This window comes from Crotalus tigris, unplaced genomic scaffold (genome assembly GCF_016545835.1).
Source record: "Crotalus tigris isolate CLP2741 ecotype Arizona unplaced genomic scaffold, ASM1654583v1 scf7180000017753.6788120, whole genome shotgun sequence".
Classification (NCBI taxonomy): domain Eukaryota; kingdom Metazoa; phylum Chordata; class Lepidosauria; order Squamata; family Viperidae; genus Crotalus; species Crotalus tigris.
The window spans coordinates 5062326-5074387 of record NW_024096615.1 but is presented as its reverse complement, the minus strand read 5'-3'; the positions used below and the strand labels follow the sequence as shown (position 1 = coordinate 5074387).

The 12062-nt window shown below is 42.7% G+C and overlaps 1 protein-coding gene across 1 annotated transcript in view; it reads right to left on the bottom strand.

The window, feature by feature from the left end:
• Positions 1-279: 279 nt before the first annotated feature.
• ZCCHC24 (zinc finger CCHC-type containing 24) overlaps positions 280-12062 on the bottom strand; it is a 102801-nt gene continuing 91018 nt past the window's right edge. The window contains exons 3-4 of the mRNA XM_039340766.1: positions 7655-7819; positions 280-2358 (exon numbers count right to left, since the gene is read on the bottom strand). Coding sequence (XP_039196700.1) covers positions 2245-2358; positions 7655-7819 — 279 coding nt within the window. The 3' untranslated portion in view covers positions 280-2244. The remainder of the gene's footprint in view (positions 2359-7654; positions 7820-12062) is intronic.

Below are 12062 nucleotides of genomic sequence, written 5' to 3'. Positions count from 1 at the left end.
TCAGAAATTGTAGGTGCTCCATCACTGGAAGTTTTTAAGAGAGATTGGACAGCCATTTGTCCGGAATAATATAGGGTCTCCTGCATGAGCAACAGGATTAGACTAGAAGACCTCCAAGGTGCCTTCCAACTTTGAAATTGTGGGCGCTCCATCACTGGAAATTTTTAAGAAGAGACTGGACAATCACCTGTCTTGAGATGATATAGGTTCTCCTGCTTGAGCAGGGGGCTGGACTAGAAGACCTCCAAGGTCCCTTCCAGCTTCTATTCTATTCTATTCTATTCTATTCTATTCTATTCTATTCTATTCTATTCTATTCTATTCTACTCTATTCTATTCTATTCTATTCTACTCTACTCTACTCTACTCTACTCTACTCTACTCTACTCTACTCTACTCTACATGGGACAGCTCCTTAGCTGTTCTTGCCTTCTCTCTTACCATGTTTTTAGAACCTCATGTGGCTCAAGACAGTTCAAAAACAAAGGACAGAGGATTTGATTTAAGACCTTCAGAACTCCACTCCAGAGATATTGAATGGATGGCTGTCACATTTCTTCCTGCTCTCTTCCTCTCTGTAATGGTGTAGGTATGAAAGTACCCGAAGGTTGATCAAAAAAGTTACCCACACACATGCAATCAAAACTTGCCTAGCCCCTGGGGTGTCAGAAACAGTTAGGCTTTGATTGTCAAAATGTGCCACTTCGACGTTTGAAAATCTTTCCTCTGCAGATGCCCACGTGTGTCTGTTGTGAGAGAGAGAGAAATGGAGAGGAGGAGAGAGATATGAAACCTTGGCTCAGGGGTCTTCAAAGTTGGCCCTTTTATGACTTGTGGACTTCAACTCCCAGAATTCTTCAGCCAGCAGGCCTGGCTGAGGAATTCTGGGAGTTGAAGTCCACAAGTCATAAAAGGGCCATGTTTGAAGACTTGCCTTGGCTGGCTCCATCACTAATTGTTGATGGAGGAACAAGCCAAACTCCACCAAAAATTATTATTTGGGGGACAAGGATGGTAGAGAAACAGACCCAAGTGGAGAGGGGGAACTGAATTTGGATACTCTTGGTCTGTTGAGGGTAAAGTGATGCTTCTCTTGTAGGCTACATACGTTGGTTTTGCAGCCTGAGGATAGAAAATTTAGCCATCATTGGGAGCGAAAGAAAAAGGTTAAGGTAACAGATGCCATGGGAAGTCAGGGTAAACAACAGCAGCCTGTAAAAAGGAGTGCATTTATGCAAGCTTGTTCTGAAATAGGCCTTCTGGATTTTAGTGGAACCTCCATTGTCATAAACGTGCTACACAAGAAAGACAAAGTCTTATTCCACTCTACGTGTTCTACCATCGTCACGTTCCCATAAAAACCGCTCGTCAGACAATTATTCACTTGTTCATTGAAGCCCTCAGATTAAAAAAACCAAAAGGAAAACCTGAAGCTCACCAAAAGTCTTGGAAAGCAAGCAAGCTGGCAGAACGTCCAAACCACGTCCCTCGTCAAGAAAAATGAATATTTGCACCACATCCTTCATTCTTCCCTTAGCTCAGGAATCCTATAGCTTTAGAGGATTCCATCTTGGAAAGCAAGCGAGCTGGTAGAACTTCCAAGCTATCTCCACCGCCAAGAAAACTGAATGTTTACATCACATCCTTGTAATACCTCTTAAGATCTTAGCTTTTAAAGAATTCTAGCTGGCAGCATTAGCTAAAAGAGCACTGATCAATAGCATTTAGATTTATATACCGCCCCATAAAATGCATTTTGAGTCATGCCTGCCTGTTCCCACCCCACCCCAACTCCTTAATTCATCCAAGCCTATGTTCCTGACCTTACAGATCTCTCTGGAACCAACAATACTAGTTCACTTGGAGTAAAATACTGGAATTCTGTAAACGATCAGTGGAAAACCACCGTAGTGGTGGGTGTCCACCGTGAGTATGGCGGGCATAGTCCAGTAAGAGCCAGTGGCCAGTTGGTCTCCACCCATATTAACATGGCTTGTTTTGCAAGACCCTTAAGGAAGGAATACACATAACACCACATAGACCTAGAGATACAACTTGTACGTCCGTAGGCGCACAGGGGAAGTGTTACATTCAGTTGAAGGAAAGGCATATGATTAGGTTAGGCAATATTGGTGATGGATGAAGGTTCTTAGATGATGGGTCCTCTTCCTTCCCTTTTGGCTGTTGAGTGCTGCCACAGGGTTTCTTCCATGGGTTCCTTTATTGCAGTCTCCATGGGTTCCTTTATTGCACCCGGCGGCAGTAGTAGCCCAGGACTTTACATTTCTCACAGAGATGCTGAGGGTGTTCTTTGCTTTGATCTGAGACATCTAGCCCATCGGGTTTTTCCAGGGGTCTCTGCATGGAGGAGGCAAGCACAGAGATTACACCTAGTCGTCAAACGTGAACCAGCCCCAGTGTCTACGGTGATTCTCCGACCTCCAGGTCCTGGTTGTCCCAAAAGTGCTTTTTCAAGAGGCAACTGGACATTCTAGTTTTTTCTTTGAAGACGTTTTGCTTTCAACAGTTCCAAGAAGGCTCCACACCCGTTTGCACTACACAGCTGACCCTGAGGACACAGGCAAACCTCCAAGTGGCCTCAAGGACTCTTTAAAACAGGGGTGTCAAACTCAATTTCATTGAGGGCCACATCAGCATTGTGGTTGCCCTTGGGAGGCCGGGTGGGTGTGGCCAGGGTGGGTGCAGCCTACTGGGTGGGTGTGGATGGAGTGGGTGTGGCCTACTGAGTGGGCATGGCCAGCTCTACATCGTTCGCGTCAAGGGTGCCTGTGGGGGCCTGGGCAGGAGTGGGACAGATCTGAGGGTCTCTGGCAGAAGGGGGTGGGACCGGGGCAAGCACCAAAGCATGGTCCATTCCTTCATTCCTCACAAAGGGTGACACCTCCCCAGCATGCACCCAGGGGGCGGGGCCGACATAGCAGGGGCTGGTTCCTCACTGTTTCCAGTTGGCCTTGTGGAGCTAAGACTGAATGTGTTTCAGCATAGAGGGCCACCACAACATTGGCTCCCGACCGGCCTGGGCCAGGGCAGCGGGGGCTGTACCCTCACAGTTTCCAGGATGGCTTCGCGGACCACATGAAACCACTTCACGGGCCGCATCTGGCCCCCGGGCCTTGTATTTGACATGTCTGCACTGAAAGGAGGCAAATGACCAGCTGTCTGCAAGGAGTATAAATCCTTCCATCCTCCACCATTCTGTCAGAGCTGAAGGAGTTTCTTGGATGAGAAGCGAAACGTCTTCAAAGAAAAACAAGGAAGTTCCAGTTGCCTCCTGAAAAAAAAAAAGCACCTTTGGGGTGAGCAAGTCCCAGGTTTTGCTGCTGTACATCTGAATCCAGACAGACACAAGGGTCTTTTTCAAGAAGCAGCTCAGGAAATGCCCACCCAACCTTCACAAGAGGGTTGCCCATTCAATTAATCATCACTAGGTTTGTCTGATTGGTGTTCATTATCAAACCATGAATAGATCACTTGAGGTCAACCTCTTGAGCTTCTTCGGAGGCTCTAGCACAGGGGTCCCCAACTCCTGGTCCATGGACCGATACCAGGCCACAGCATGCCAGCAACCGGTCCACACAAAGCCCCATCTGCGGGATGCAGGCAACACACAAAACCACACACCCTCTGGTCTGCGGAAAAACCTCTCTCCACGGAACCAGTCCCTGGTGCCCCAAAGGTTGGAGACCTCTGTTCTAGCAGGAGAGCACAGCCATCACCCACCCTTCACCAAACACTCTCATCTGGGATGGTTGTCCTTTTCACACCGAATGGAAAAGATACACATGGAGTAGTGAAGGAGGAAGGGGACACCCGACTAGCCAGCCAGATCAGCTAAACCTACTCTGGAAACTAATGGAGTGACAGATGTTAAAGCCAGATCACCCTTCACATCCAGAGTCAACATCCCTATTACAAATTTAGTCATCTCTCTCTCTTTGTTGTTTTGCAGCATCTGATGCTTGACCAAACAGATACTGTGCTACTCCTTTTGCAACCTTGCAGAAAACATAGGAAAGGTGTAAGTCAAAAGTAGTAAGTCAATCAACCAGGAGGACAAATGAAAACAGAGAATCTAACTCAATTTTGTTAATAATGTTACCATTTGCTTGTACCTTATATTTTAGCCAGGATTGTCAATTGTCCTAAACTACACGTCGTCCTCAGCTTACAACAGTTAGTTTAGTGACCGTTTGAAGTTACAACAGCACTGAAAAAAGTGACTTATCACAGGTTTTTCCACCTTTACGACTGTTGCAGCATCCCTGTGACCGAAATTCAGAGGCTTAGCAACTGGCATGTACTTAAGACAGTTGCATAATCCCAGGGTCACATATCACCCGCAGAAATCAGTATGATTTGCAGGTAAGAGCACAATATTTTATTGGAATTTATTCATCGTTGTCCCATTTGAAGGGATAGGCCTCATTAGACTTAATTAAATTTCTTCAGCTTCAGGGATATGTCCTAAGGCTAATGCAGGCTAGGGTTTAATCTGCATTAAACAAGGTTACATGGAGAGTATGAATAAATCACGTTCACCTTATTATTTCGTCTCTCATAAATAATACTGTCAATTAAATTGGGGCAATGAACATTTCAGAATAAAATTCTAGCTCTTCTTCTCTTTTCCTCCAAAATTGAAGGCTTTTAGTGGAATCCAGTTTTACACAGTGATTTTCGTGGACATTAATTCAATTTTTGGAATCGCTGACACACTTGAAGTGATTTCTGGATAAAACTAATGAAATTAAACTTACACATACTTGAGTTGAATGAGTGAATGAGCTAGATAAGCACAGTTTGACAGTTCCCATAAAACTGCTTCCTCCAATTATTTTCAATGGCTCCATAAATATGTGTTTTTGCAAAACACTGATATTTACAGTGTTTACACTGTCCTTCCAATATGTTTAATTTACAGCTTAGGCGATCATTTATCTGGAATATTTATATGTTTTTACCACCTCTTTTCTTTTCTTCTTTTTTTAAATCAACCCTAAATTCATCCAAAGAAACTGAAGTAAACATCCGTATTTCACTTGTGGTTCTCGTGGTACAATAAACAACTATCCATCTTGAATAAATCATATAAAAAGCAGACAAAATGAAAATCAAGAGTCACCAAGTTCTTATTATGTAAGCAGATGAGATACAGAAACCCAGGTCAGATTTCCTGTCCTCTGGAGTTCCAATGATCTGCTGCATTTCAGATCTGGTATCTTTACTAAAACGTTCATCCCTGCATCTCAGGTAGTCCTCAATCTTTTTTTTTTTCTTTTCTTTCTCAAAATCCTTAGTCTGAAAGTTGGGCTTAACATGGCTTGTTTTTCCTGCACCCCAATAACCTAGAGACACTTCTTCTTCTTCTTCTTCTTCTTCTTCTTCTTCTTCTTCTTCTTCTTCTTCTTCTTCTTCTTCTTCTTCTTCTTCTTCTTCTTCTTCTCCTCCTCCTCCTCCTCCTTCTCCTTCTCCTCCTCTTCTTTCTTCTTTCTTCCTCTTCTTTCTCCTCCTCCTCCTTCTCCTGTCCTTTTCTTCTTTTTCTCCTCCTCCTCTTCTTTCCTCCTCCTCCTCCTCCTCCTCCTCCTCCTTCTCCTCCTCTTCTTTCTTCTTTCTTCCTCTTCCTCCTCCTCCTCCTCCTCCTCCTCCTCCTCCTCCTCCTCCTTCTTTCTTCTTTCCTCCTCCTCCTCCTCCTCCTCCTCCTCCTCCTTCTCCTCCTCTTCTTTCTTCTTTCTTCCTCTTCCTCCTCCTCCTCCTCCTCCTCCTCCTCCTCCTCCTCCTCCTCCTCCTTCTTTCTTCTTTCTTCCTCTTCCTTCTCCTCCTCCTCCTCCTCCTGTCCTTTTCTTCTTTTTCTCCTCCTCCTCTTCTTTCCTCCTCCTCCTCCTCCTCCTCTTCTTTCTTCTTTCTTCCTCTTCTTTCTCCTCCTCCTCCTTCTCCTCCTCCTCCTGTCCTTTTCTTCTTTTTCTCCTCCTCCTCTTCTTTCCTCCTCCTCCTCCTCCTCCTCCTCCTCCTCCTCCTCCTCCTCCTCCTCCTCCTCCTCCTCCTCCTCCTCCCTAGTTCTGTAATGTGTTTCAACAAGGAGTCAGAGATCCAGCAGGGCTTCTGGCTCAGCCTTCTGAGATATCGGTCAGAGAGCCCGAATCTCCTTTGCAAGGGACCCTTTTCCTGTTGACCTACGTACTTTGAATTCAGTGAACTGCATGAGCGAAGCATCCCCCCTAACCGGAAAGAGTTTTGCTGTGTGCCTTCAATCAGATTGAGTCCCTTAAACCCTGGGCAGTGTAGGATTCCTTGCTTGAACTGAATTGCTCTCTAGGAAAGTGGAATTGCTTGCATTCCAGCCTTTCTATCTTCCGCCAGAAATCTTCCCTCCAAGGCCTATTAGAGAACCTGCAAGAGATTATCCTTCCATAAAGAAGGATTTCCTTTCCCCTTTGTGTATTCCAACAAAGGAAGCACACACGTGTGCGCGCGCGTGCGCGCACACACACACACACACACACACACACACACACACACACAGGACTTTAGTGATTAAACAATAAAGAAGCTTCAGACAGATAATTTTGTCTATTCTAAAGCAGCTCTTTCAAAGGGTTTGCAGTAGGATGAAAAAAAAAAAAAAATCCGATGGGAAATTCACATCTCCCAAAAACACACTAAATAAACTATAACTTTTGGCTTAACTATGGGGTGCTAAATTTCAGTTATTGATGCAGTTCATAGTATTATGCCTTGTTTCACTTGAATTGTTACACTTAAGTTTTTAGCACTTACTGAAGTTTCATGACTGGAGGCTAAAGCATATAAAGAACGGTTGCTGGAATTGGGTATGTCCAGTTTAATGAAGAGAAGGACGAGGGGGGACATGAGAGCAGTCTTCCAATATCTCAGGGGCTGCCCCAAAGAAGAGGGAGTCAAGCTATCCTCCAAAGCGCCTGAAGGCAGGACAAGAAGCAACGGATGGAAACTCATCAAGGAGAGAAGCAACCTGGAGCTATGGTATAGGGTCTTCTGCCTGAGCAGGGGGTTGGACTAGAAGACCTCCAAGGTCCTGTCCAACTCTGTATTCTATACTGTTCTGTTCCGTTCTGTTCCATTCCTAATTCTGTTCTGTTCTATTCTATTCTATATTCCAATATCTATTCTATTCTATTATTATCATCACTCTATTCTATTCTATTCTATTCTTTTTCTGTTCTGTTCCATTCCGTTCCATTCCTAATTCTGTTCTGTTCTATTCTATTCTATATTCCAATATCTATTCTGTTCTATTATTATCATCACTATTCTATTCTGTTCTGTTCTGTTCTGTTCCATTCCGTTCCGTTCCATTCCTAATTCTGTTCTTCTATCCTATCCTATCCTATCCTATCCTATCCTATCCTATTCTTATTCTATTCTTCTGTTCTACTCCTCTTCTACTTTATACTTCTATTTTACTCCAATTCTGTTCTACTCTACTCTACTCTACTCTACTCTACTCCAGTCCACTCCACTCCACTCATTCTAGAAAGGTTGAGGAGCTCCATAGCTGTGCTGTGCTTGATGGCCATCGTATCCAGCCATCATCCATGGGGGGTCTTCAGCCAGGATAAGTTCTATTTCTACCCTCTTTTTGAACCCCCCTCCCTACCTGCTTGTGAGGATAAACGTTAATATGGCACTTGATGCATTCTTGTCCCATGTTGGCCCACGAGTTGCCGCTCATCCATTTTCTCTTGCATTTGGGGCACTTATATTCACCGAAGCAGCGTTTTTTCCCTTGGTATGGCGTCAAGCCTTCTCCTTTTGGACGAGCCTAAAAACAAGAAAGAGAGAGAGAAAGAGAGAAACAATCTTAGTTAAGGCCAGAACAGAAAAACGAAAACACGTGATCTTTGCTGATTGTATTAATATAACAAGAACAAGAACAGCAGCTTCATTATAACCAGGTCAATCCATTTGGAAACTGAAAGGGAAGTCCAATTTTCTAAATTTCTTTTCTAGCACTCCTGAAGTCTGAAATGCATCTCCTTGAATTTCTGATTGTCAGAAAATAGTTGTTTTTTTCCCAGCTATGCTTTCTGAGTCGGCTTAATAAGGATTTTAAGGAAGGTTCAACTTGGGCTACTATATTCAGGTGTCAGCTAAGTTTAGAGCAGGGTTGTCCAATCTTTGCAACTTTAAGAAAATTTGTGGACTTCAACTCCCAGAGTTCTCCAGCCGACTGGCTGATGAATTCTGGGAGTTGAAGTCCACAAGTCTTAAAGTTGCCAAGGTTGAGAACCCCTGGCTTAGAGTAAGATTTTGCATCTCTCTGCTGTCCTCTAGCGGTGAACTGGACTCTATATTTTACAATCTTTTGTTTTTCAGCTCTTCGCTATGGTCAACAGGCAAGGTATATGCTGTAGACTGAAATTATCTCTCTATTAATAAATATACTGGAAGGATAATCTATATTTTAAAAAAGGAAAGATAGCGATGCTGCCTGTCCTTGATTGCACTTAAATTCTTTGGATCCGTCCTGAAGTACGTTCCAAAATATATCGTATTATTGCTCCTATATTATCCTGAGTATTCTCAGGCTTTCACACATATCTTGACACATGGATAGTATAATCCTATGCATGCATTTACTCAACGGTTACATTAACTGCAATGCGTTTCTCTCCCCTCATTTTTAATTCTACTTATTATCCGATGGGCACTAAAAGTTTCCCTGGAAGACAAGGAGGGCTCCAGGAAGTGATAGGAGGCTGCTGATGTCTTGGTGGACCTGCAGAAGACCGGAGGGGACAGTCGAGGGCGTGGACGACGTAGAAAGCCTGGTGAGCTGGTGGAAGGCCCTGGACTTTAGATGCTGGACGGAGGGCCAGCAAGGCATAGCCGGGCCGAGGGAAGGACGGAAATGGACCTGGGGGTTTTATGCGTTTGGGCGGATGCTGGTTTGCTGCTGGGGGATGGGGCTGTAGGACGGGGCACGGTTATGTAAAGCACTGGGAGCAAACCACCCCCAGTGCTGACTTTTCGTTTGCTGGGAATAAACCTTGCTAACCACCTTGTACCAGCATTCCTGGACTTTGTTTCATTGGACGACGATGGACAGAGGTGACAGGTTTGTCAGCTAAAAGAATAAAAAGGTAATTTAGTCCAGCACAATATATTTCTGCAGACAACTTTTTTTCTCATAGATTTATTTTTATGCACACCCCCTAAGTACACCATTGATACGTGTGTGTGTGTGTGTGTGTATGTGTGTGTGTATATATAGATAATAAATGCCAGATAGATGACAGATATAGATAGATAGATAGATAGATAGATAGATATAGAGATAACAGATAGATATAGATAGATAGATAATAGATAGATATAGATAGATATAAATAGATAGAGATAGATATATAGATAGAGATAGATAGATAGATAGATAGATAGATAGATAGATAGATAGATAGATAATAGATAAACAGATCAATAGAGATTGATAGATGACAGATGACAGAGATAAATGGTAGATGATAAATAGATGAGAAATGACAGATAGATAGATAGATAGATAGATAGATAGATAGATAGAAGGAAGGAAAGAAAAAGTAAGTAAGTAAGTAAGTAAGTAAGAAAGAAAGAAAGAAAGAAAGAAAGAAAGAAAGAAAGAAAGAAAGAAAGAAAGATTAAAGATACCCTATTAGTGATTGGCAGAGCAAAATACACTGAAAAATACTTTGCTTTGATCAGTTTCAAAGTCAGAGTTGAAACAAAACCAGCCTTCAGAGTTTGCTGTTCAGGATGGAATTTCTTTGAAGGGGATTCCAACTCTATGGTGCATTTCAAAAGATGGCTGCTTCCATTACCCCAATTGCTGGCACAGCTTTCCTTCCTGCAATTAGCAACCTTTCTTCTCCTATTTCTGACTCTGAACCCTCCGCTTCCTTGGAAATTTCACCCACAGGGGGAAATATTTTTGGCTGCCCCACTTTTCAGTCACAGAATATTTGTGCTCAATGCCAAAGTTAGACCCTTGGGACTATAACAGTAGTTCCTGCCATTCCCTTGCATTCACCAATCATTCCCCCCCCTTCAGTTGTTCTTTTCAATGTTATTATTTTATTATCCCATTTCTGGAAACTGTGAATCATAGCTTTGGTAGATCTGATGAGCCTGTGTGCAGATATTGTTATCTCTTGTGGTTACTCAACGTTCCCTAACAGCTCTAACATTTCGTAATTGTTTGGGGTTCTATGTAAACATAACACAATTAAAATTCTGGCAGTGTAAACATTTCCTTTATTTTATACAGATGCCCCATTACTGAAGATAAGTCAAGTCCTCGTTAAGTTCTCCAAGGAGGAGACAAGTTCATTTGTTTCCTAGATGTCTTGCTTTGCCTTTGCTTCCTTCAAAGGAAGGAAGGAAGGAAAAAGAAAGAAAGAAAGAAAGAAAGAAAGAAAGAAAGAAAGAAAGAGGAAGGAAGGAAGGAAGGAAGGAAGGAAAAGAAAGAAAGAAAAAGAAAGAAGAAAGAGGAAGGAAGGAAAAAAGGAAAGGAAAGAAGGATGAAAGAAAGAGAAAGAAAAGAAAAAGAGAAAGGAAGGAAGGAAGGAAAAAGAAAAAAAGAAAGAAAAAGAAAGAAAGAAAGAAAGAAAGAGGAAGGAAGGAAGGAAAAGAAAGAAAGAAAAAGAAAGAAAGAAACAAAGAAAGAAACAAAGAAGAAAGAGGAAGGAAGGAAAAAAGGAAAGGAAAGAAGGATGAAGGAGAGAAAGAAAAGAAAAAGAAAGGAAGGAAGGAAGGAAGGAAGGAAGGAAAAAGAAAGAAAGGAAGAAAGAAAGAAAGAAAGAAAGAAAGAGGAAGGAAGGAAGGAAGGAAAAGAAAGAGAAAAAGAAAGAAAGAAAGAAACGAAGGAACGAAGCACAAAAAGAGGAAAGGAAAGAAGGAAGGAAGAAAGAAAGAAAACGAAAAGAGAAAGAGGGAGGAAGGAAGGAAGGAAGAGAAAGAAAGAAAGAAAGAAAGAAAGAACTTCCACTCCACTGCTTCCCAGCGCTGATGATATTACTTAATTTGGTAATGAAACGTCAGAGAGCACCAAAGATTCCACTTCAACTCCAATATACCATTTCAATGATTCTTTTTAAAAATGCCAGGCTTTCCTTTTAGCAGACATTCTGGATCAAATATTCCCGTTATGCTAAAACTCGTTTCCAAGATCCCAACAGAAGGGAGATAGCTGAATTTAATGCTCACATCATTTGTTCTCTTGGACATCTGTTTATTTAGTTGCTTCCCTGAGATGGATGGATCCTAATTTACAGTGACCTTTGTTCAAGAAACAAACCTTTTCCAAAAGGACAAGTCCTATGTTTCTCCAGGGTCATCCTCAAAACACGCTCACTGGAGATCTTATTCCAAAAAGCTGTTGGTAATGTGAACCCAACAGATCAAGGTCCCTTTTTTTACCCATTTATACAATTCCCGTTCCTTGTTTAGCCAACAGAGTTGCTAGGGTTTTTAGAAGAAATGCAAACTTCTCAAAAGCTGATTGAATTCTTGACTTTAGACAGGGGTAGGCCACCTTGGCTCTTTTATGACTCGTGGACTTCATAGCTGGCTCAGGAATTCTGGGAGTTGAAGTCCACGAGTCATAAAAGAGCCAAGGTGGCCTACCCCTGCTTTAGGCGAATCCAGACAGTCAAACGTTGCTTTGGTACAGAGATCCAAATAGCTTTTGATTGTTCAAGAGAGAAAACAGGTATCTACCAAGGAAATCTGAACATGGGAAGGACAGCAGAAACCATAGTTGGTGGTGATCACGGTGTTTGAGCAGGTGAGAACTTCAGAAAACTACATTCAGGCCTGTTCGACTCTGCTGAACTAGAGGATGGAAGAAAGCAGTTCCTTCTTTTTGCATGGGTGGGAAAACTGGGATTCCCTTATTTTCAAAACATTGCAGCTTGTCCTGCTTTTGGGGGGGAGGGGTCAGATGGCTAATGGAAAATTCAGCTCCTGGAAAATTAGGGAATGAATGTCCACAGAGAAGAGCAATGTCCACAGAGAATAGCCAACACTCC